Source organism: Phodopus roborovskii, unplaced genomic scaffold (genome assembly GCF_943737965.1).
Source record: "Phodopus roborovskii unplaced genomic scaffold, PHOROB, whole genome shotgun sequence".
NCBI classification, from domain to species: domain Eukaryota; kingdom Metazoa; phylum Chordata; class Mammalia; order Rodentia; family Cricetidae; genus Phodopus; species Phodopus roborovskii.
Genome location: NW_026126480.1, coordinates 42,934,168 through 42,961,296, shown reverse-complemented (window position 1 = coordinate 42,961,296; position 27,129 = coordinate 42,934,168). Strand labels below are relative to the sequence as shown.

General features: G+C 41.9%; 1 protein-coding gene across 2 annotated transcripts in view; it reads right to left on the bottom strand.

The window, feature by feature from the left end:
• Dock1 (dedicator of cytokinesis 1) overlaps positions 1–27,129 on the bottom strand; it is a 484,316-nt gene that overhangs the window by 169,011 nt on the left and 288,176 nt on the right. For both annotated transcript variants that reach the window (XM_051193215.1, XM_051193217.1), the window contains exon 28: positions 3,976–4,077. In XM_051193215.1, coding sequence (XP_051049172.1) covers positions 3,976–4,077 — 102 coding nt within the window. The remainder of the gene's footprint in view (positions 1–3,975; positions 4,078–27,129) is intronic.

Below are 27,129 nucleotides of genomic sequence, written 5' to 3'. Positions count from 1 at the left end.
AGGATCAGAAACTCTTCTTTTCTCCTACAATCCCTTTGCCTCACCATCATCCACTCTGCCCAGAGAAGATGTCTCATCACTGACTTGTCCCTGTCTGTTTTTGTTTGTTTGTTTGTTTCTTTGCAGAGCTCAGATGATGTGGGTTCACTGGAAACACTATGAGGCATGAGTTTGTGTGGAGGCAGCAGGTGTGTGGAGCCTGTATCTTCTTTCCACCCAAGATGCACACTCCATGGAGACTAGGCAACACTTCTGCTGATGGGCTCACATGAACAGCAACACCTTTGAGACCTTGAGGGTCTCAACTGCAGAAAGTGTCTGTAGCAGGCAGGCCCATTCACATTGCTGGCATTTCTGCTTCCCCTGTATTCAAGAGCATTTCTCCTCACCACTTTCTACATCCAATACTCCACCCGGTCCCCTCCAGAACAGGCTGCTGGTCAAATGGGACAAGGTAAGGTGCTAGGAAGCAGATGGATCTACATCCACCTATGGAAATCTGGACAGGTGTCAAAAAGGGGCTCCCAGAAGGGGAATACTGAAGCAGTTGGGAAAGGATTCCAGCAAGAAGGCCTGTATTGCATGGCAGTTCAGAGGCTTGCTTGACAGCAGAACAAGCCTGGAGGACTCCACCAGGAACCCAAGAACCAGGTAGCAAGTGAGAGGGCCTGCAGTACCCAGAGTCCGTATGCACAGTTCCCTCTCCTAACCTTTAACACACCCCTGCCCTCGGCGCTGCCTCCACCTGCTCTGTCCATGCACACGTCCCTCTTCATCCAATACACACTTACTCAACTATACTGTGATATAATGGCACAAGGTTCCTAAGAACCAAGGATCAAATCACATGCCCCCCCCACCCCAAGTATCACTGAGTGTCATCACATGTGCTATATACATAATGAATCCTACACATGACTTTATTTCAAGGAGGTGTCAAGATGGCACTGGTCACCAGGAAGACTAGAGGATAAGAGAGCTGAAACTTCTAACCCTACATACTCCAACTGGGGATAGATTATGCCAAAAGAACTCACAAACAAGATTGGAGGAGACTGGGCTGCTGACAGGCTTCTGGAGAAGTTGAAGATTGTCTGAATGCCCATCCCTGCCAATTCTGTCCTGACTACCCCTGTCCTCTCTGTCTTGTGCACCACTGCCCACTCTGTCCTGTGAAGCTCTTCCCATTGGTTTCTCTACAGTTGCATCCTTTATAGCAAACAGGATGGAATATGCACATGTCTCCTGAAGTGCTGTGAGCTAGCTGGGCAAATTATGGACCTCGAGGCCATGGTTAAGGAACTCTTATAAACAGTTGCTTCCTCAAAAGTGTAGAGCCTGGACTCACAGCTTGATCTGGGTGAGCCCTGTCATCTGTGGGGTCCATGGCTGCATCCAGGTTGACAGCGCAGGGATGGAACTGAACTGGAAGACATTCAGCGGGTGTCAGAGAACTGGCTGGTGAGGGTCAGAATGTGGAGAAATAAAGAGGCTCTTCAGAGCTGCCCACAGTGTAAGACTTTGACATATGGCTAGAAGAGTCTCCAGAGGCTCTGGGCAAGCTCTCCATTTCTAATCCTGATGCTGAGACTTAGACTCAGCGTAGTGCCCAGTACCGGGTATCAGCAAGACAAGTTTGCTGAAGCTCTGTCTTGAAGAAGCAGCTTGCCTGTCCTGTGAGGGATGCTTGCATGGCACCTGTCCGGTCTTCCCTTTCTTAAACCAATCTTCCCACCCCAGTTGAGATTCTTAGGCTTCCCTGGGACAGAGGACAGCTACAGCCCTGTGGGGATGTTGAAGTGAAGATAATTGCGAATCTATGTGATACTGATTTCACCCAGGGTCAGGGTGGGGTTAGGGGTGGGTACCTGAATCTAAGAACCTAGAGCCATGCTTGTTAGAAGCGAGCAAGACTTGGGAAAATAGTTTAGGCCATTTTCATATTGGAATACTAATTAACTTCCAATTATTTCACAGGAAATGATCTTTACATTTTCGTGGTAATTGGGAGAGTAAAAAAATAAAACATTCTCCACATACAGTTAGTAGATGGGAACATATTTTCATGAAGGTTTTGATGAACTAAAAACAATCAAAAACCTTGCCCTGGGAATTTGAGATAGACAAATAACAAATGCCATTTTATAATGGAAATCAAATTGTATGCAAATAATTGATTTTCTGGATGCCTGTGTCTAAGAGAAAAAAAAAATTCCCTTGGGAAATTAGGCCCACTACACAGAAACTATAACTTGATCATCCATTGTGAGGAAGGGGAAGGTATGTGCCCAACCAGGCAGGTAAGTCATCCTGCAGTGTTTTGAACAATTAATGTTGCCTAAGGCCTTAGGCTTTTGAACACTAGGTCTCTAGCTGGCAGCACTGTGTGTGGAGGTTTAGGTGGTACAGCCTTGCTGGAGGAAGTCTGTCGCTGGGGACAGGCTTTCAGATTATGTACAAAGCTCTCTCTGCTTCGTGCCTGCTGTAAGGTGGGATTTCTCAGCTTCCTACTCCTGTCGCCATATACCTGACACATGCTGCCATGCCTCCCTGCTACCATCATGGACTCTTATCCTTCTGGAACTATAAACCAGAATAAAGTCACCCTTCCCTAAGTTGACTTTGTTCACGGTGTTTTAAAACAGCAACAGAAAAGCAACTGAGGCACTTCCTTAGAAGCCAGCTGTATAATTGTGGTTCAGCCCACATTGTGGCTAAATTCAGAATAGACATTTTTAATGCCACATGTGGATTTTGCGCACACATCTGCTCTGATAATGTACAGATTATTAATGGCAGTACTCATTTCTCAGTATGAGCAGTTGCTCTCATCCTGAGACCTTATCACTCGCCATCTCAGAATATCATCTCTGAAGTCACACAATACCATACTATTATTTCCACTGATGAAATCAGGCCATAGAGGCATATTTAAGATTTAATGATGAACTAAATACTAAGAATACAAAATAACATTTTACTTGCTATGATTTCAAATTAATCTTAGGATATCATGCAGTATTTATTGCATATTTGAGCATGTCCCCACTGTAAACCTTTCCTTGACAATGAAAGAAAACTAAAATACATGGACATGAAAGAACATACACATTTTATTTAAGGTACACTGCGATGATTCTGAGTTATAGATTTTCTCCTTGATGAATATCTGTCTGTGTATATTTATCTACCCAATCTATTAATCTATCCCCCATCATTTATATCTATTAGCTATCAATCTATCAACCAATCTAGCTAGCTATCAATATATACATCATCTTGTTTCCCTCCCTTAGTAAGGTAGAGGCCAAGTGTAGTAAGCCTTGCTCTGGAAATACTCTATGCAAGGTAGATGTGCATCTCAGGAATCTATGGGTATTCTACAGGGTTACTGAGTCCTTAGAAGTAGAATCCAAGAATTCACATCAGCTTCTCACCAGGAACCGTGCCAGCAGGTTTGGTGCAGCTCTGCAAAGGATGTTCACCATATGGCAGTGTAATTTCAGGCCATTAGGGAGGTAGCTCCTAAGCAATAAATTTCCTTATTATACTCTCCCAATTAAGTTGCATCATAGTTTGCATGAGGAAGGCTAAGGCATTATTAGGAGAAATGCTGATGAGTGTCCATGATTAGCACTAATTAATAGCAATGGATAGTTTAAGGTGCAAGAGGGTGGCTCACTAGCTATTGCTATAGAAAATCAAATCAAGAAATGACAGGAGCTAATGACTACAAGGGACATGACTGTTAGTGACCCAGCAGCCTGGGAGAGGATGCTATGACCAGATGGGATTTCTCCAGGCTCAGACCCAAGTTGTTCTCTAGATAAAATCCTAGTCAAAAGTTTCCACATAGAGACTAAAGTGGCTTCAGATATCAACCAGACAAGTTCTATGCAAAATTCTATTTTAAATGGAAATACAAATGCCACCCTCCACGCCCACCACTGGCCCTGTGACAGAAACGGCACTTACCACGACATCTGTCCTCATTTTCCCAAAGGTCTTGATCAGGTGGGCATAATGGTAGTCTTCCATCTGCCTCAAAATAGCTGTCATGCAAGCCACAAAGTTCCCCTGCAGGTGAATTGGAAAGTAGAATTAGATAGGAAAAGGATGATGCTCATGGGAACAATTGGCGTCAACTATGGAGCTGGCTTTTTGACCATTAGGGGAAAGCACGGGACCTGAGCAGAAGCCCTAGTTCTGCTACATGATACTCAAGGCCACCCAGAGACAGCCTGGGTCACTTCCTATCTCAGAAGTCTGTTTGTTTTAATGAGGTACAGTGGATATTTTCCCTCTCTAACTGTATTAAGTAATTAAATGCATCTTGACAAAAGGTGATTCAGGCTGCAAAAATAAAACTTTAAATGTTTTCCCCTTAATTAAGTTCACAAAAAATTAAAAGACAAGATTGAAATCCCAGTCACTTATGTAGCATTCTTGGAAATCAGTTGCCTGTATTATTAGACAAATGCATGCACAGACCCTCTTTTTGGGTCAGGGCAAAGAAAGGCATTTCATTTTTCAAACTCTGTCTGTTTCCTCCTTGGCTAATTCAGTGGTGACCACTAAGGAGCAACCCCACTGTTATTTCTGCCCTTAGGGAAGAGTCTGAGGAGAAAGGCAGTCTCACTGGACTGCCCAGTGGGAGGGATGGGAATTCTTCATATCACACAGAGCTGGACAACAGTAAGCTCCAAATAAAAGCAGTTTTGGAGAGAGTAAAGTACCAAAGCAGCTGGCCAAGTAGTCCAGTCAGTGTGTAACTGTGGGTGTGTGCACACACCTGTGTGTGAGACTCGAAAGGTGCATGCTTTGGGGAGACTCCAGGGTTGAGCAGTTTTTGTGCCATAAACACAGTTAGTTCCTCACTTGCAGGCTGGGGAGCTGACATCACAGAGCCTTTCTTGCTTTTAAACATGTACCCGTAAGTTAATGACATCTAAAACCACATAGGACATACACTAACTTCCATTAAATTGTATGAGTCTGGTAGAATAATAAGGAGGATACAGTTTGAGATATCTCTAATTTTTTTCTTTAGTAAATGAGGTCCCAAACTGCATTCTCTTCACTAATTCCACGTTTTCCAACAATATATTTGAATGCCTAAATGTCTTTTATATTAATTTGGAACATGCACTCCACAGTGCATGTTAGAGTCCAATACATTTTCTATCTCTAGTATACACAGAGGCTTCCAAATGAGTCCTCAAAGGACACATTTTGCAAATTGAACAAATACAATAATGATGATATGGTATCTTCCATTTGCCCAGAAATGTAAACTATTTGTGAATAATGGTAATTGCTGAGATTTAGATTCCAAGTTGGTGGTGTTCTGGGAAAGAGCTAAATAATGCTTGTTTTTTAAACAGAAGGACACTTATTTGTGAATGGGAGCTTTGGAAAGACATAAATAACTGGCACCCCAGTGGCCTCAAAAGAAGCTGCCTGTGCACCCCCCTTTTCTTTAGGAGATGCCATGTCTAGAGTGCTCATCATCACTGTTAGCTTGCTCACTAGCCACACCTGAAGCCATGTTCCCACTCAATCACAGGTAGACTTGCTGTCTGTTTCATGTCTTAAGAGGTTAAATTGAGATTCAGAGGCTATACCTTCAGAAGAGTAGGTGGGAAAGCCAGGTGTGAAATCAGCCCTACTGGGCTGGAATTTGAGCCCTTGGTTGCTGATAACCAATGTGAGTTAAAGATTCACTGTGTCCCATTAAAACAGTTATCAGGGAGAGTTAGTGAAGGAGAAGGAATCCCCTATAATACTATGCCTCAAATGCTACATGGATGCAGCTGTCTAGAACACACCATCCAACCTGTGGGGAGAATGGCTTTCTAGAAAGCACCCATTCAGGTGCACCTAGCACATGTTTAAATGAATAGTGCCAATCAAGACAGTTCAGCAATGAGCCTGACACTTAATAATCACCAAAGCCATTGAGTCAATGATTTAGAACCAGAAGGGTGACATCGACATGCCTAATATGAAATACCAAACTGCAAGAAGATGGAAAAGAAAGACTACCGCTAGGGGCTTGAGAAGGTCCAGGGCTCTGGTTTCCTAAGAGAGCCAGTACACCTGGGTCAGGCCAGAGGTTAGAAGAGGTGACACAGACTCATTCATTAAAGAATAGATTTCCAGGTAACACTGAAAGTCCACACTAAGCAAAGAAAATGGTGGGGGGGGACCCCCACCCCCAGAACCGAGAAGACACTGGTGTCCACAAAGCAAGTCCTGAGAAGAGGTAAATGGCCTGTCTGGAGTCTTCCATCTGGATGAGAACATCTTAAAGAATGCAGCCAAACAGACAAGGGGGCTAATTAAAGAAGGCCCAGCAAGGGCAGAAAGAGGGCGACCCCTAGGAGTTAGCAGAGTGCTGCCTGGCAGCATTTGTGCCCCTTTACTTAACTTAAGGAAACCGGCCAAAAGCAATTTGTACCATTCAGCCACTCCTCTCTTAGAGGAAGCAAGTTTCGCTAGCTCAGCACAATTGTAAGTTGGAACATGGGACTCCACTAGCTGAAGGGAAACATATATGCTACAATTCACAGACACACCCCCTCTTCCATCCCTGTCCTTTGCAAATGGGATACTAGTCCATTTATGGGCAAGGATTTTGTTTTGTTTTGTTTTGTTTTGTTTTGTTTTGTTTTGTTGTTGTTGTTGTTTTTGTTTTTTTTCCAAACAGGGTTTCTCTGTAGCCTTGGAGCCTGTCCTGGAACTCACTTTGTAGATCAGGCTAGCCTTGAACTCACAGAGATAACCCTGTCTCTGCCTCCAGAGTGCTAGGATTAAAGGCGTGTCCCACCATCACCCAGCTATAGGGCTAATTGTTTACACACAGGAGTTTCATGTCTCACCTGAACCCAGTGCATGCATTTGTCCAGAAGAATGGATGAAGTGGTTTTTGTGAACCTGGCATTTGAAATCAGTTAGTTGTACACTAGGACCAGAACTAGAAAGTCCTGTGAAACAAAGGACTTCTAATTCTATAGATTCTAAAGAAAATTACAATACTTTTTGGGTTGTTTTAAATGCATTTTAGGAGTCAACCGAGGCTTTTATTTTTAAACAGTATGGTAGGCTGGTGGTAAGCAATTGTACAGAGCTGCTTCTTGGAACTTAATTCGGGGATTGGGCTAGAACTCTATCCATGAACCAAAATTATCAAAATAAAAATAAGAGACATCCCTATGTCTGCCCTATGACTGCAAAGTAAGGGCAGAGAAGTCAACTGTACTTAAAAACCAGGACACTGCCTGCCTCATAAACAAAAAAATGTGAACCTCATTAGTAATCAAGATGAAAATGGTACATTGTTATTCGCTGGCAGAACAGCAAGGCAGGATTTAAGTGCTGAGCGTGAAGGTACAGAGGATGAGGGCTCTTACACACAGCTAGTGTGAGCGTAAATTGCTATAACCTTTTTAAAAAGCAATTTGGCAAGAGGTTTGAAAAGTCTTGGAAAGAAAATACTCATCCCCCGAGTAATTCTCCTTCTAACGACCCACCTGAAAAGGTAATGCAGGAGAGGAAATTTGGGGTCTAACAGTGTCCATTGCATCTCTGAAGAATATCTAAGCGCTTAAAGCTCAGAGCAATCAGGCCCTCCTCCACTTACACCATACAACTCCCCCCATCCGCCAAACAAAACTAGCTTCAGTGACCAGTTTTAAATTCCCTTTGTGTCTGTCCTCAGAGCAGTAGCAAGGTGGATGGTGGATGGAGGGGCGGGGTACACAGGTAGAACAGAGAGGCAGGCACAGGAGGAACAGAGGCCAAGGGAGCCTGAAGGCAGGTCAAATCAAAGACAAGGATTAAAGATGGGTACAATGGGAAGACAGGTGGAACAAAACCAGGTAGACAGGAGCCCTGGTAGAGGAGCAGGGGCTTTTGTTGCATCATGATAATTCAATATAAGATGTGGCATCAGGGTAGAACAGTGGTGGGGGTAAGGGAGGAGAGGGGGGAGAGAGAGAGAGAGAGAGGGCAAGGACAGACTAGGTACAACAGAAACAAAGAGAGCCAGCCCTGGCACAGTGCTCGGCTGTGGCCATTTAAGGTTTAAGGGTTGAGGACAATTACATGGATTAGAAGAAAACATCCCCAAGGGGATTCAGTCCTGGTCTTTGGGAGTTGCGCAGGTACAAGACAAATGGCCGCAGCCACAGGACTGGTGAATTTAGTTTGGTAGTTTTATCAGCTGGGTGGGAGCTGATTCATGGTTTCTGGAGCTCCCACTCACATGTGCCATGCTGTTTGGGATGCGGGGCACAGGCAGAAATTTGAACACTTGACTAGGTTCCGAAAACTCCATGAAGTGTTCGAGCAGCTTCACATCACAGAAGCTGCTGGAAGCAAAGACAGGCTAGTTTGGTGACTTGAGTCTAGGAGGATACTTAATGACTCCTAGCAGGGTCCTGGTTAAAAAACAAACAAACAAAAAAAAGCAACATGTTTTCATCAAGACAGTGACTTGAAAAAGAAAATCCCATTTGAAGACTTAAATCTCAAATCTCATTGAACCCTGAGAATGGCCCTACCTCATGATCGCATGTCAAAGGTAAAGAGACACAATCATCAGTGCATTTAAAACATCTGCTGTGAGACAGCACCTGCTGGCACAGCACAGCAGTCAAGGTGGGAAGTGTATAACCCAGGGGATGCAGGATGACTCACATCTGGAGGAAGAGAGTCAAACTAAAGAATCAACAAGCAAGCAGCAGCAATACGAGAACAGAATACAGGAAAGGGATGTGCCTAGGAGCCGCCCTCCACTGAGAAGTCAAAGGCAGATCAAAATAAGGTCTGGGTACTGATACACTAAACAAAAATGGTGCACAAGGGCTTTCTGTTTTTGAGATGGAAAGTCAAGGGTGAAATGTTTATGTGCTCTGGTTCCTAACAAGAAACTACAAAATGAGAAAAACAGAATGCCAAGAGTAAAAAGAAAAATCTCAAAACGTTATAAACTAGCCCAAAGACTCCTCAAAGTCTCCACAGAGATGACATTGGCCAAAACACACTTGGGAATCCCACATAACATGCTCAAATGGATCTACCACTGATGCTTCTCATCATGCTGACAACAAGGAACATGTTTCAGAAGCATAGAACATCCAGGTGTGTTAACACACTCCTTTGATCCCAGCACTAGGGCGGCAGAGGCAGGCTGAGATCCATAAATTCTAGGTCAGCCTGAACCACAGAGAGAGTTTCAGGACAGCCAGAGCTATGTACAGAGACCCTGTCTCAAAAACCATCATCAACAACATGGGGTCACAAGGAAAGTGAGAAACAATAGAGAGAAGAGAAGCTGGAAAGTGAGTGATTGGTGGTGACAGGGACATGGAGGCAGGAGATGGTGCACATCTAGCAACATGCCTACTGACCCCTCTGAATCCCAGAAAGACTTAGAAGCCAGAGGTACCAGGAACTCAAACTAAGGCATGAGTTAGAAGCCAGCATGGGCTATAAAAGGAAACCTTGTTGGAAGGAGGAGAAGGGCAGAAAGGGGAGAGAGAGAGAGAGAGAGAGAGAGAGAGAGAGAGAGAGAGAGAGAGAGAGAGAGAGAGAGAATGAATCCAACACCATGATGCCTTTATACAACAACATATGGTTAATTTTCACTCATTTAATTTCCAAAATATCATAATTCCCTTATTTTATGAAGAACCAAGACTATAAAAAGGCATGAAAAAAAAACTGAAAACAGCATGGCTGATAAATTACATTAATGCCATCTATTAGGGATTTTAAACTACTAGCAACGAAATTAAATATTAAATTTAAATAGCGTGCTTGGTTGAATTCATAAAGTATTAGTATCTCATTTCATTCCAGACATTCGAGGAAAGAAATCTAATTTTAAAAACAAAATCAATTTCAATTTTACAGAGGCAGTAATTACAGAAAGATGTTTAAAGGACATATACCAAAGGGGACTATTTGGATATGAAGTTACCTATAACAATTAGTTGCTGCTGCTTATTGAATGTAATAATTTAAACATCTACTCACATTTGTTATCGATAATGAAGGATTAAGAAGTATAAAAGCTATACTTTGTGTTGTGTGGCCTGAGTGAAGAATATCCCCCATAGGTTTGTATTTGAACACTTAGTCCCCAGCAGGTGGTGCTTCTTAGGACAGTTAAGGGACATTTAAGAGGTGGGGCCTCTCTGGAGTAAGCATGTCACTAGGGGTGGGCCTTGAGTTTAGAACCTCCCCCCACTTCCGGTTTACCCTCTCTGCTTCCTTGCTGTACACTGAGATCTGACTTCTTGTAGAGTCTCCCTCTGGCACTGTAAGCCCAAACAGTCTCTTCCTTCTATAACTTGCTTTTGTTCATGGTGTTTTATCACAGCAATAAAAAGCAGCTGATACATGGTGCAATGAAGGTTATATACTATGTATGCAACTTCTTAATAAAGTTCATTTGATGTCAACACTAGAAAGAGAGTAAAGCAGAGATTTTATGTCTTATTTTTATAAGCTCAATAAATAAGGTGATATTAGAGCCTTAGAGAGCTCAGGATTTCCCAGGTCTTAGGACATGATAGACAGCATCAGTGAACACAAAGAGAAACAAAGCCTTGATAAACTCCTGCTAGTGAATGGGGGACCAATGTCCACAATTTCTATAACGGATTTCTGTACATAAAGGGCTCTATTGCTGCCATAGTAACAGATAAAATTGGAAACAGGCAAAACAGACACATAGATCATAAAAATACACTATCTTCAATTTTACTCACATTGGCTGAATGAAATAGGAAGAGAAATATATCACATACTAAGTTAAAAGAAAAAAAAAAAAAAAAACCAAGAACAAAAAACAAAATTAATGAGGGTCAGCAAGATGGCTCAGAAGGTAAAGTAAAGGCACTTGTTGCCAAGCCTGACTACCTGAGTTTGACCCACAGGGCTCACATTGTAGGAAAAAAGGACTGACTACCATAAGTTTTCTTCTGACTTATTACATGTGGGCTTATACGAGCATGGGAGTGAGCACGCTCTCTCTCTCTCGCTCTCTCTCTCTCTCTCTCTCTCTCTCTCTCTCTCTCTCTCTCTCTCTCTCACACACACACATTTAAATAAACAGTAAACAGTATGCTGGGTATGGTTGGTTAATCCCAGCACTTGGGAGGCAGATGCAAGAGGATCATGGGTTCAACACCATTCTGGGCTATAAAGTAAGTTCTGGATCAGCATGGGGACTGAAAGAAAGAGAGAGAGAGAGAGAGAGAGAGAGAGAGGGAGGGAGGGAGGGAGGGAGGGAGGGAGGGAGGGAGGGAGGGAGGGAGGGAGGGAGGAGGCAAAGTGAAGGAAACACAGAGTGTGAGAGGGTCATTTCTCTTGAATTTTTTCTTTTCTTTTTGTAACATGACCCGAATGAGTTTAGTAAGTACACTGGAGTAGGAATTCACTTATTTTTTTATTCTGATTGTGGTGACTGTGTGTCTCATTCCTCGAAAGTTCAGCCTCAACATGAGGTGACTGGCTAATTCATTATAAGCACAAAGCCTCAGATTAAGCAAAGAAGGAAAGGGCCAGCCAGATTGGGTCAACAAGACCCAGGAATGCACAGGAGACTTTTTGTCAACATTTTTTTTTTTTCTGGGTGGGGTGGGAATTAAAAGACTTGTGTAAAGGTTTTATAAAATGTTGGCAAGATTTGTGGAATTGGTCCTTAGCAGGCTTGCCACTTTGAGAAACAAAAACATTACAGTAGGTAGATGTTTTGGAATCTGATCTTTTACATAATAGAATGCAGATGTTGTTACAGGGTAATTCTTACGGAATTCTTATTATTAATACATCATTAAGTAGGCAGAGATGAATGTGGCTCTGTGCACAAATGCTGTACAGAAGATCAGTCAATAGCTTGCCAGGCTGAAACCATGTAAGATAGCAAAGGAGGTTTGAGAATAAAGCTTTCAGTATTTATTTTAAAAGTAGCCAATGTGAGCAGGGCAGTGGTAGCACATGCCTTTAATCCCAGCACTCTAGAGGCAGAGGCAGGTGGATCTCTGTGAGTTCAAGGCCAAGCCAGCCTGATCTATAGAATGAGTTACAGGACAGACTCCAGGCTCCAAAGCTACAGAGAAACCCTGTCTCAAAAAAAAAACAAAGAGAGAAAGGGAGGGAGGGAGGGGGGAGGAGAGGAGAGGAGGAAGAAGAAGGAAGGAAGGAAGAAAAAGAAAGAGAGAGAAAAAAAAGATAGACCACCATTGTAGCTGGGTGTGACTGTGGGGACCCAAGAACAATGTGCTTGGGAAGCAAGTGTGTAAAGGATAAGATAAAAAGCAGACAGAAGGTCAGCATTCCCATCTGCCACCTCACCCTCTGCTCAGCCCCAAGGGTCTAAAGGCCTCCGAGATCCTGGACATGGAGTAAGCAACTAGGAGGAGGTAAGGCTGTAAGACAAGAGTCAAAATGGCAGAGCAGACTCAAGTACAATTCTCCATAGCCATTCATCTAGTCAGCAGTGTAGACAGCACTACCTGGAGGAAGCCAATAACAAAGAAGTAAAAAGGGCCACTGCCTGGGATGGAGTCACATACTAAGCCTCAGACACGCCACAAATACCGATTCCCTTTCACCTAACAACTGGGGTACGTTCACACAACGGAACACAACTCAACGATAACAAAAATAAATAAATAAATAAAGTGCAAACACTATGGTAAGTGAAAGAAAATAAGAAATGAGGGAGGAGACTAAGAAATTGGGTAGGAGGATGTTTTGAGGGGCCTAAAAATATGGTAAGTCTTGTATTTAGTTCTAATAGTGTGCATATCATTTAAAGTGAGGAACTTACACTTGTGGACTGTATATAGCCAGAGAGAGGAGAGGAGAGACTGACACCAATTCTCTATAAGCTATTGCAATACTGATTGCTTCAGCCAACTTCCATATATAGAAACAGACTAGTTTTAACTTAATTTACACTTTACATATTAGAGCTGTCTGTCCAATTGGGACTGTTGATCACTATTGCAAATCTTCAGGCTCTTGTTTTTCACATTTTTCTCTAATCTTTCTGCCAATTTAATCTTTTGGGAAAAGAAAGGAAAGGAGGGAAGGGAAGGATGGGAGAGAGAGAGAGAGAGAGAGAGGCCCTGAGGCACCACAGTGGCATATTTAACTTCAAAAAAGAAGTATTTTTTTTTTGCACACATATTAATGTATCTTGTGGATGCATTTATACACACGTGCATCTGTTTGAGTATCTAGGTGGAGATCAGATGTTGGCATGTGGTATCTTACTAAATCTATCCAATTATCATCTATCTATCTATCTATCCATCTATCATCTATCTACCTACCTATCATCTATATATCTATCCTCCTATATCATCTATATTCTTATTTATTTACATTGAGGGTGGAGCTCCCTGGTGTAGTGAGACATTCTCTCTATCTGAACCTGTTGCACTGACCACACCCATTGTGGGTGGGGACAGGTGAGGATGTGACCTGGGATAATGAGGTCTGGGGAGGGAACCTCGGAGTGCCATGCTGTAGCTTTCTGGAGAGAGGACATCTGGAGGCATCCTTGGGGACCACCTGCTGGTGGTCATCTCTCTCTGTTGTAAGTTATTTCTCCCTGAATAAACATCTATTCAGCCTATCTGTTTTCCCTGGTCCTTATTTTTCCAGGGCACCCTGGCTCTAGCATAGCTAACTTGCTACGAGGACTATGTCTTCACCCTCAGTGTTCTGGAGTTGTAGCCAGGTGCTCACAACCACTCAGCTTTCCCTTGGATTCTAAAGTTTTGAACTCGGGTCCTCCTGCTTGCCAGCCAAGAACCTTATCCACTAAGCCTTCTCCTCATTCACCCTCAAGCCAATTTTGTCTCGTAAATAAACTTCAGAACCACATATTTTAGTTTGAAACAAATTCCATTGGGATTCAAATTGGACTTCCATCAAATTGTTACATGAATTGAGGAGGCTTACAAAACAGCTCTCCCATTTAAACACACAAACCAAATTGTCCCAGGCTATTTTTATGCCATTGGGAACTATTTCATGGATGCTATTGTAGGGATCTTTAAAAGATCTTGGTATTTTCATATGCAAAATGGTAAAGTGATTTTTTTTTTTTGTTTTGTTTTGCAGTAAGTTTTTACTCTCTCTTTATATTTGGGAAAAACTGTTCCATTTGGTGAGTATATTTGCATATTTTATGACACAACTTAATGGAATTCTCTTATGACTTTGAAAGTTTTTGCTCTTTCTCTGGGGAGAGCTTCTATGTAAATCAAGGTGGGGACTGTAATTGCCTTGGTGCTATCTTTCCACATTTCAGTGTGCCTTCTGCTTCTAGCTTCACTCCCAGCCAGCAACTGCCAGGATAACCTCAAGCTCCAACAACAGCAAGCACTGGTGTTCCAAGTAACTTTATTTGCTCATTATTTTGAAGATTTATTTCTATTTGTGTGTATGTGCAAATGTGTGGCATGCATGGATAGGTGCCTGTGAAGGCTAGAGGAGGGTGTTGGATGCTCTGGAGCTAAAGTTACAGGCAGTTCTGAGACCCTTGATGTGGATGCTGGGAACTGACTCAGGTCCTCCAAAAGAGTAGTATGGGCTCTTAATGGCAGAGCCATCTTCCCAGCACCTTAGTGATTTTGATGGCCATGCCTTTGGGGGCTAACTTTGAACTACTACTTTGAACAGTGGTTTAAGAAAGAACCGGTTTATCATGTTATGCAAGTTTTAATCAGCTAGGGACCAGCCATAATTAAATACAGTAGGCCAAACAAATATGATCATGGATATTACTACAAAATAAGAATTTGATTATGGAAGAATAATTAATTAACAGTAAATGAGCACCAAGACACACAACTGGCCCAGCACAGTGGCGCACACCTGGGTCCCCAGCACTCAGGAGGCTGAGGCAAGAGGATGTCTGTCCATTTCAAGACTACACTGCCTGCACAGCTAGACCATGTCTCAAAAACCAAAGGAAGTATACTGTAAGGATGCCTCTAAGTTCTCACCAGATAAGACAAAAAGGCAGAACTCAGGAGATTGGCATCATTTTGTCATTCACAGTCTGCCTACAGTGCCCAGGGCCTAACAGGAAAACCTCACAGTCCTTTTGCAAGGTTCAGGACTTATTGGCAGCTGAATCTAAGCATCACTTTCATTTATCAGAGCTGACACTAATCAGTATCCTAAGAGGACCATCTGGTACCCGCAGCATGTGGATACCATGTACTTGGTGAGTAAAGTTTGTAGATGGTCCATGTTATATGCTATCCAGAAAGATCTCTCAGATGTCCAGTCATCAAGAAAAATTATCCAGGGTATATCTGTTAGCCATGGCCTCGCCATTTTGTATAGCTCCTCCATTTTGACTGAACAAGAACAGTTCTTAACTTGGTTCTTATAACCACAGTGACTTATTTTTCTAGATCTGTGCCTTCCCTACCCTCACGGCTGATTCAGACACTCCGACTGCAATTACCTACTATGGACTACTGAACAATGACATAGCAAAGAACCTCCTCCATGTCTCTGAAACATAAAAAGAGACCCAGACTTGGCCACATGGTCACAAATTCTCCTCAGAGGCCCCCAAACTACTGTCTATGGTATTAATAACTTCTAATAAATCTCTTAAAAGGCAATCAGCTGTGGTGTTTTCCATGAACCCTAAACTCCTATCCTCTTGTATCAATCTAAATATTCAGCCGCTGCTGCAGTGTTCCAGAACCACTATTCCTATTTCTAATTTCCACTTTATTATTTCTTACCCAGATACAAAGAAGATATTAGAAGAGGAGATTCTATCCATCTCATCAAACTTTACAGCACTTCCTGTAACTGTGAGATAGCCAGGATCTATCACGATGCCTAATGTGGTTATTTTAATTACAAAATAAAAACACTGCTTTATTGAGATTATTCTCCTTGAACAAAATCCTTATATTTTATAGAATTTTTTTCTTTTTCTTCTTTTTTTTTCTTTTTTAGTGATAAAAAGTCACAGACATTTCAACCAATTATCCCACACATAAAATGATGAAGGTATCATACTTCGACAAGAATCCAAGAAATTGATTTTCTCTCACATGGATCCCAAACTTCAACCTCAAGTTACATGGCCAAATGCAAACTGGAAGTCACTTTGGAACAGATGCTCAGCCAATAATTTTTATTCCTTATTAATTTTGTTCAGATAAGATCTTAACAGCACAGTAGAAGGTAAACCCACAAAGTGGCACAATAATGACTAATTTTAATTATTTTCTAGAATCTTTACTTGTTTGCAAAATTGACTATGTTTCTCACAAGCTAATTATCTAGCTACATACTTGAAACTTTGCAAAATGGAATATTCCCCCATTCCTGTCTAGCAGGAAGCTGCAGGCTAATGGGATGAAGCCCGCTTGCACTGAATTTCAATGGGTTGCTCCAGTGTCCACAAGGAGCAAAATCCAGACATTTAGGGTGATCAGTCAGAGAGAAACACGGTTATTAGGTGGCATTTCTTTAAAGGAATTACATACCCCAAATGCTGCCCAGGGAAACATCTCCTATATTTAGGCAAAACCATTATCATTAAGTCAAAAAGAAAAACAGGGCTTGGGAGATAGCTCAGTTGGTGAAGCCTCTGCTGAGGACCTGAGTTCAATCCTTTAAACCCTCCTTAAAAAGAAACAAACAAAAACTACAAAACAACACACACACACACACACACACACACACACACAATAGGGCATGATGATCCATTCACCAGAGGATGGCTGAGTCTTGCTGACTTGCCAGCCTAGTCAAATTAGTAAGTGGCAGGTAAAAATAAAGAAATGAGAGACCCTGTCTCAAAAGTCAAGATGAAGAGTGATTGAGGAAGACATCCAAGGTTAACTGACCTTCATCTGAAAACATGAAAACATCCCTGCATATGTTTCTACACACACATACACACACACACACACACACACACACACACACACACACACACACATCCTGCCCTAACACACACACACACACACCACACCCCCTCCATACACCCCCCCCCCCACACACACAGTCAAGGACCATGCTAATTTGATCCATGTGTAGACCTATGAAGTCTCCCAGGAGTTGTTCCAGCCCTTTTTGTTGCCTCCTCCAACTCAAGTGCCTCCTGATGAATATTCCAACCACATTGTCAAATCACATTGCCCTTGCTCTTAGCACCTATACTCTTGAGGATATCCTCTTCTCTGCTGCAAAATTGGGTGCCAAAACCTCTTTTGCAAGAACTTTCTTTGCCTATTGCCTTCCAACTCAAAGTGGGAGATATGTTTTGTCCCAGTAGTACACTTGGACTCTACCTCCATCTTCATGTAGGGGTCCACTGTCCCTCCTTACAAGTAGGCTTACTTCTGCAGGACAGGCACCTTCCTATTGTTTACAGACTGCCCTAGAGAGACCATTGAAAACAGCAGTCCCTGATGGGACTTTGCCATGAGCCTAGGGGACGTGTTGGGTCCCCACTATTCTAAAAGCAAGACGGAAAGGAAGAAGGCCTGATGTGCACAGCTAAAATAGAATCCTACTTATTTTCACTATGACTTTAAGGAAGAAACTAGCCTGGCAGCAGTGGAAGATATGGCTTCATGTCTAGTCTAGTTCCTTTAAAGATCTCAAACCTGTAGCTAAATGGAATGTTCTAAGGTTTCTGCACCAAAGGGCCTTTCACCATGAATTTAAGATACATATTCTCCTCTAGTACTGTACTGAATACACATTTGTAAAATGTCTCTGAGAGGGGCTATAAACAGGATGTTTAAATATTAGGAAATCACTTCAAATTCAGACTACCTCTTCTTCGTGGTTAGTGCTACAGGTGCAGAAAGGGTGTACAGATATCTCACTACATTACCCCTCTCCCCAGACCATGTTGCCCTGAACAACATTGCCTGAAAACTTGGAAACACAGCATTTCTGGCTACCTAATCAAAGATTTCTCCAACAAGAACAATTCACACGACAGAGAACCAGCTACTAAACCAGTTACAGTTTAACCAAGATGAGGAAGATCCAAACACTGAACACAGAAACACTCCTGGTAGATATACAAGGCACAGACACAGAGAATGAAACACCATCCTTAGAGCCTAGAAGAATTAATCCTGTTAAAATGTTTATGTAAACCAAAGTGACCTGTAGACTCAATGCAAGCCCAATCAAAACCACAAGGACAGTTGTCACAGAAATACTAAGCAACAACGAACATTTGTATGATGCCACAAATAGATCTTGAATAGTCAATGCAATCTTGAGCAAAAAGAGCAAAATTAGAGGTAACATACTACCAGTTCTCAAAATACAAAGCAAAGCCACAGTAATCAAAACAGCATGGCACAGGCACAAAACAGACACATCTACCAAGGAATAGAGTCTAGAAGAGAATTCAAGAAACATAATTATGTGTCTCCTTTCCCTTTCCTCCCTTTGAACACTCCTGATGGGAGATGTCATTCTGTATATGTTTGTCATACTGGTTAATAATAAAGCACTGTTGGCCAATAGGAAAGGAAGATAGGAGGGACTAGGAGACAAGGAGGAAATAGGAAGTAGGAAGGAGGAGTCAAGATGGAGAGTCTGGAAAAAGCAGTATGCCGCCGGCTCCCTGGTAAGAGAAATACATAGATCAGCAGAAATGGGTTAATAATTAAGGCAGAGTTAGCCGATAAGAAACAAGTAACCGGGCCAACAGTATTGTATCAAATATAGAGTCTCTGTGTATTATTTGGGGCTGGCCCGGCGGCAGGACAAGACCAGCGGTGGCGGGCAGAAAAACCCAAACTCCTTACACACTCCCATATATCTATTCCCATTCTTCTTCAAATTCATTGTCTCTTTTTTCATTTGTTGTTGTTGCATACATATATGTGTTTGTATATACATAAATATTCCTAAGTATAAACCAGTGAGCCCATATAATGTTATATATGTTTTCAGGGCTGACTACCTGGCACTAAACTGCCAATTGATATACTCTTCCCTGGGGAAGACCATGTCTCAAGTTTGGCAATTGACTTTTGATAAAGATGCCTAAAACACTCTGGGAAAGTGCTGTCTATTTAACAACTGGTGTTGAGGGAATAGGAGACTCATATGTAGAGAAATGAAATTTTAGACCCTTATCCATACACAAAAGTCAATTCAAAGTATATTTAAAATCCCTGGCTTGATGGATGACATACATGCATAATCCAATCAATAATCTACAGAGGTAGAAGGATCACTGAAGGTACAAGGACAGTCCAGGCTACATAATGATAGGGTCCCTACCTCAAAAGTCCAAAAACTGTGTGTATGTGTATATATGTATATGCGTATGTGTATATTACCCATGTATTATATATAACAATTATAATATATATATATGTAGATATAATGTGCATGCATGCATAATATCATACTGAAAGAAAGTACAGAATGGTTAGGGGTAGTGAATTCAAGCAAAAATAAACACATAGAATTGCATTAAACTAATAGGCCTCACAGAAAAACAAACAGTTACCATAATGAAACCATTTGTTAAGGCAAGAAATGTTTGGAGCCATCATTTGGGTAAAACTTTACTATTCAAAGTGTTTAAGAAAATCAAACAATTCAATACCAAGAAAACAAATGGCCTAATTATATATTGGTAAAGGATGTGAGTGGACATTAAACCAACATGCAGGTGTATGAAAAGATGCTCTTCCCACTCATGAAGAGGAAAATGCAAATGAAAAGCAGAGAAAGACAGGTTATTGGTTTGACTGGATTACTGGTTCAAAGAGAGCATAAGGAATGCAGGCTAATGTGAGGGAAATGAACCCCAAAGCACTAGTGGGAAGAATGAAAATTAGGACAGTCATTATGGAAAACTGAGTTTTCTTAAAACATGAAGACCATAGGATAAAGAGGTCCACCATTAGATACAACCTAAAAGGCAATGAATTTGGGATATATCTGACTAGTTGACCTGCATGCTTTTTGAGACAGGATCTCTCACTGAACTTGGAACTTATTGATCAGCTAACCGTGTTGGACAATAAGCTCCAAGGATCCACCTGTCTCTGTAACGTCCCTCCCCCGCCCCATTGGCTGCTACATCCAGCTATTATGTGGATGCTGGAATGCAAATGCAGGTCTTCAGGATTATGAGGCAGGTTCACTACTGCCTGAGCTCCCTCCTCAGCTCTAGTGTTTGCAAGTGTGTACGATTTCCTGCAGTGTAAAAATATCTGGTCTTACTACAGTGAGTCCAGTCTGCTGGGTAAGAAAGTTCTCCAATATTCCAAGTGCAGAAATTATGGGTTATTTCAGTATAGACAGTGCAGAGTTTGGGCCATAATCCAATGTGCCCAGACATTCCTTGAAAGGCTACTAGAAACTGCTTCAAAACAAAGGCAAGGAGAGTATGACAGCTAAAGTGAATCTTCACTGTTAACTAGGGTTTGGAAACACCTAGAAGAAACACTTCAGGTGTATCTGTGAAGATGTGTCTAGAGAGGTTTAACAGAAGACAAAAGACCTGCCCTAAATGTAGGCATCACTTTCTCATGGGCTGACTAAAAAGAAGATAACAAACCAAGCACCAGAGTTCATCTCTTTCTGCTTCTTGACTACAGATATAATGTGACCAAGATTTCGAGCTCCTGCACTATGACGTCTCTACCAAGATGGACTGTTCTCTTCAACTGTGAGCAGAAATAACTCCTGTTTCCTAAGGTACTTTCATCGATGATTAAAAAACATACACACATCGGGGAAGGGAGAGTTTAAGGACCAGCTCACTCCCATCTTGCCTCTGTCTTCTGCCTGGCCAGACAGAGCTCAAGATACAGTGAAGTTTTGGAATGAAAGAAGACTCAGAGTATCCTACTGTACAGATACACTGTGTACAGATGGCATAGGCAAACAAAGCCAGACCTAACCACCATAATTTCATCAACCACAGGAGCCCCCAATGGTGGATCAGAAGAAAGGGCATCCAGGAAGGATCCAGGCAGGGAGTCCTTGTGGACATCCTCATATGCCAGCAGCCTTGATGAACAAGCTGGGCAAGTCTCAATCCTGCGATTGACAAACTAAACTGCTCATTTTCTATGTTTACTACTAAAAGCACGCAATTATGAAAAGCTGTCAGTTCAGAACATGGTGATTGCAATTACACTGGACCCATGGAACCAACCGCTATTCTTCTCCTCTTTCTCTTAGATTGTTTTCTATATTTGAGACATGCAAGAATATATGATGTCCTAACCTCTCTAACTCAGACAGCTAGTATGAAAGCTTTGATTGGTGGAAAACACGAATTTTAGAACAGACAAAAAACTTCATTTAAAAAGTAGACAATGCAAGGTATAACCATATACTTGGGAGGCGGAGGCAGGAGAATCAGGAGTTTAACATTAGCCTTGACTATAAAATGAGTTCAGACCCAGCCTGGGCTATAGTAAACCACATATCAAGAACAGCAACAAACGACATATAGGATGTGACCGTGATTCCTACCTGAAAACTAGTTATAGTTCTATGAATAAGCATGATATTTTTTTCTTTCTCATCTAATAACTCAAATAACATATTCTTACTCCTAAGTCTTGCTTCACATTGCTGTTTGAATAACCTAAGCCATAGTTTCCATAGTCATATATTTCTAAACATTCTTCTTCCTTTTGTTTTTGTTTGTTTGTTTGATTTTCCGGACAGGAATTCTCTCTGTAACATCCGTGGCTGTCCTGGAACTCAGTCTGTAGACCAGCCTGGACTTGAACTCACAGAGATTCTCCTGCCTCTATCTCCCAAGTGCTGGGATTAAAGGCCTTTCATGACCTTAAGTGACACAGCTTCAAATCATCTCTAGATAAAATTAAAACAGACTCCTTTTTCTTGCTAAGAAATAACTGGGTGGAAAACCCTTTTCATAGACAAATGTCCAGCAAATAAACAGATTTTTAAAGAGCCACATCCAAGTTAGCCTCAAAGATGGCCACAAACACAAGTCTGAGTTCCTGTGAGTGTCTAACTTACTTGGGTGAACTACACATGAGAAACAAGACCCCAAGGTACTCCTGTAAATAGTGTCATGTCAACCTGTTTTCACCATTTCCAAATCATCTATTCATTCTTTCCAGCTAGGTGAGATGGCTCATACTGCCAATGAAGATGGCATAGATCACTCCCACATAACAAGGGAGAGATGAATGAAGAACAGGGAAGAGAGAAGCCAATGTCATTAAAAATGTTGGATATTTATGTATCCATTTGTTGAGCAGTGGCCTTACGTATCCAGGATGGCCCTAGAATTTGCTACATAGCTAGCCAAAGCTGACTTTGAATGTCTCATCTTCCTGTCTTGAACTCACAATTTCTAGAATTATTGGTGTGAACCATAACTCACTGTTTTTTTTGTTTTGTTTTGTTTTTAAATGAAGGCACTTCTGAAAGAAGAAGAAACCAGGCATGATGGCTCATGCCTGCAATAGAAGCACTCTGGAGACAGAGAAAGGAGACTTCTACAAACTCAGGGTCTACAGAGTAAGCTCCAGGCCAACCTGGTGATGGAGTGGAGCCCTGTGTCAATAAAACTAAAAAGAAACAGACAGCAGCTTCTTTCTTTCACAGATAATCATCACCCTGAAAGTAGCCAGTGGTCATGAGGCTCAGACCCAAGGCTACCGTCTTCCTATTGGGCTCCAAAGAAGGGAACAAGGCTTCTACTTTATGAGGAGAATTTGAAAATACATAACCAGATTAGAATTATCAACTCAAAAAAGTCTAAGTCAAACATTATCATATTATTAAGCTAACAATAATTTTAATGGGACTAATTGATTTTTTAACTTTCTAAACAATAAGCATACACAATTTACCACTTAATTTGCTCCTGTATGTATTTCTAAGCTACTCTCTTTCCAAATATTCTTGAAAGATGCTAATGTGTGTGGTTCTGAATTTTACAGATCATTAAATTATATAATCAAACATTTTCATAAATGGAGAGATTCTCAGCAGTTACTTCTTAGCTGTGACCAATGTACCTCAGGATGTTGAAAAGAGGAGAAACTGAGGGGAGTAACATGGGAATAGGCAGCTGGACCTTTCCACCCTTTTTGTGACCCTACATTATATTTTCATTCTGTTGCTGTGACAAACACCTTGACAAAAATCAACGCAGGGAGGAAAGGGCTTATATGGCTTACAATCCCAAGGGCCAGTCTATCATGTCAGGGAGGTTAAGGCAGGATCTCAAGCAGCTTGCCCTAACACATCTACCGCTAAGAGCAGACAGGGAATAAATGCATCCCTGATCATCTGCTCTCCCCAAGCCTTCGCCTCTTATACTCACTACTCAGGCCCTCCAGCCTAGACAATGGAGCTGCCAACAATGGGCTGGGTCTTCCCATATAAATTAACAATCAAGATAATCCCTCACAGGCATGTCCACATATCAATGTAATCTAATCAATTCTCCATTAAGACTCTCTGCCAGGCAATTCTAGATTGTCTCCAGTTGAGAGTTAAAACTAACCATCACAGCCTACAAAATTATTTTGAAAGCAGAAAAATTGTATTACATGTGGTAGCGGAAACCTGTAGTCCCAGCACCCCAAAGGGCAAGGCAGAAGGACAATGACTTGAAGGTCAGCTTGCCTACATGGGAGATCTTGTTTCAAAGATAGACTCTGGCTTGGGGAAAGAATGAAGCAGGAGAGGAAGAATAAGGGAGGGAATATTGGGGGGCTTGGAGAAAGTCTATATTAAGAGACCATAACACTAATCTCTCAAGGAAATATTTATGATATGAGGCTGGCAACTTGACATCAAATGAGGCATTTTCTAAAAATCCAGATACAATAATAATAATAATAATAATAATAATAATAATAATAATAATAAATCCCAAAACTCAAGGAGACATTTAAATCTCACAAAGCAGGTAAGGTATACTGCACTGTAGCTCCATCAAGATTACCCTTAGGGACAGTAAATAGTGATAGCCTGTGAGGTGGTCTTCAGAGATGTGGAAAGAGCAATGAGAAAAAGCTGATTAAGAGGGTTAATTATATAATTACTTTGTAGGTGCGGGGGTTGGTGCAGGCATGTACATAGTTCAAAGGTCAATCTTGGATGTTATTCTCCAGGTACCCTTCAACTTGCTTTTGGAGATGGGGTCTTTCAGTGGCATGGGACCAGCCAAGTTGGGTAAGCTGGCTTGCCAGGGAGCCTAGCTCCACCTCCCCAATGCTAGATTCCAGGAGTATACAGCTACAGCCAGCTTTAAAAAACAAAACAACAAAAAGAAATGGGTTTATTATTTATTATATTGTTTTAATAGTCTTCTTATTATTACTATATGATGGGAGATGCCATTATGTATATATGTTTATCATACTGGTTAATAATAAAGCACTGTTGGCCAATAGGAAAGGAAGATAGGAGGGACTAGGAGACAAGGAGGAAATAGGAAGTAGTAAGGAGGAGTCAAGATGGAGAGTCTGAAGAAAACAGTATGCCGCCGGCTCCCCGGTAAGAGAAATACATAGATCAGTAGAAATGGGTTAATAATTAAGGCAGAGCTAGCCGATAAGAAACAAGTAACAGGGCCAACAACATTGTATCAAATACAGAGTCTCTGTATGTTATTTGGGGCTGGCGGCGTGGCGGCGGGACCAGACCAGTGGCGACAGGGGGAAAAACCATACACGTTACAACTATATGTGTGTACATGATGTGTATGTGGAGTGCAGAGACCAAAGCATCATCAGTGTGGAGGTCAGTAGACAGCCTTGTGGAGTCAGTTATCACCTTCCACCAGTACAGGGGTAATAGGGATCAAATTCAGATTGCACAGCCAGGTCAATGTCATCAAGGATGCAAAGGGACTTTATTCTTCAATATGAAAGAGACTATTTGAGTATGCTTCAACTGCTAGCACGTCAGCATTTCATGTCCAAAGCATTACTTGGCCTTTATTTCCACAGGGGTCTCAGAACAGATAAACTGCTGAATGAACTCAAACCTTAATAACTAGGATTACTTTAAAACCCCGGCTTTGCTGTCTGAGGTTTTAAGAGGCAGAAGAGGAATTTCCAGGTGCTAAGAATACGGTAGCATATTACAGTGTCCCTCCTCCCCTGCCGACACATACACTAGGTTTTTGTCACATTGGTTTGTGGCAGAGCAACATATCAGTCTGTGAGAACTGGAATCCACACATGGTACCACTAATGATATAAAACCCCGTGTGAAACAACTTAAACCACTTAAGCTGTTCAGTTTCAAAGAACCATGGGCAGAAACCAATTAAAAAGCCAGTTTTCATTTACTAAACGGGCCTTCAAGGATAGCAGTGGAAGAAGGTGGTGTCAGCAGCTGGCTCCTTAACACTCAAGTTGGCTGGACCCGCTGTGATGCCTTGAGATGCCTCAGTTTGGAAAGCTAGTCATGGCTTCTTGCTCTGCCTCATCTTCTCTGCTCGGGTGCAGACTCAGTGAAGACGGGGAGCAGGCTGTAGGTTATACATCTCCCCTCCAGCACTTTGAGTATGGGGACAGGGTGGACATCCTGCACAGCCTACACCTGAAGAGAAGAGTGAACAGGACGGCTGATATGCACCTGTGTTTGGAGGGAAGCCAATCAGAGCTATGATCTGAAAGACACCTGGATACAAACTCGGCTGCTCATACAGACACTGAGATGGAAAAGCATCGGACACAGCCCGCTACCAGGAGCCCACTGTGCTCCTGGAGGCCAGCAACCCTTCTTTACAAGTAAAGGCACATCCTTCTTAAAAATTCCATTCATGCTGCCTGACTATAGCCACTTCTAGGAGAGCTCTTTCATCTAGCAACTCAAGCCTTCCACGAATGCTTCTGTCTGCAAATGGTTGGGAACATGGGGCTCTGAGACCAGCCCCTTGCAGCAGTGAGAAAGAATGTTTAAGAAATTAATGAGCCAGAAGCCACAGCCAGCTGGAGCCTTCTTTAGCATACAAGCCAATCTGAGTGTGCACTGAGCAATTTGGAACCTAGACAGAAGGGAAAGGACAGCGGAGTGTCACCAGGAAGGAAGGGCTAGAATGCAAACACACTCACAGAGTACAAGTTCATAGCTGCTTACTGAGACTGGAATGGCTTCAAGTCAAGTCAACACATTGTTTACAAACAGGAGGAATAAAAATACTAACTATGTAAGTAGGCATTTAAAGTGTGTGTGTGTGTCTTTCCTGATTTCTCAGTGCCATTTTCTCTTTAGCTTTTAAACGTACAGTGTAAACTTAATTTTTCACCGTCACCCATTCACTTTCAAGCAGACAGATTAAAGTGCCACTTTTAAAATGCCTTTGACTCTGTGACACTGCTAGTGGGAGTCAGTCCTCAGAAAATAAACCTGGAAACAGAATTGTGTGTCAGGGAAGGGGGTCAGGATTCATTCAGCACAATTGATTCCTGGCAGTAAAAGTCTAACTATTTCATAATTGTATTTTTTTTAAAAAAGTGAAAATAAAGAAGATGCTTTTGGCTGATAGATCTTATAATTTAAAACAGATATTTGGAAGATAAAGTTATGATAGTATAGAAACAAGTTCCTCCAGTATATCTACCTCAGTTTAGAAGAGGCCCAAAGGTAGACACCCCAGAAATGTGTGAAGAACAGTATTCTGCACAGGTCAAGGTTTGCTCAGAGGAAGCAGGATGAAGAAAAATCAAGAGAATGATGAGGGGATAGAGTTAGTTCAGCAGATAAGAGCACTTGTGGTTCTCAAAGATGATAGCCTGGTCCCTAGTCCCTACAGGAGACTGCTCATGGCCACCTGTAACTCCAGCTCATGGGATCTGTCGCCCTCTTCTGGCTTCCAAGGATACCTGCACTCACACTCACAAAACTATTCAGACACACACATGTAATTAAAAACAAAGTAAATCCTTAAGTAAAGGAGCACTGAAGGGTGACAATAGGGAGTCAAGGGGATAATAGGATGCCATCCAAACACAAAGAGATGCTAGTACTTTGAGGGAAGTGAAGGCTTGAGAAGCAGGAACTCAAGATCATCCTCAGCTACAAATGAAGCTTGAAGCTCAGCCAGGATTATGT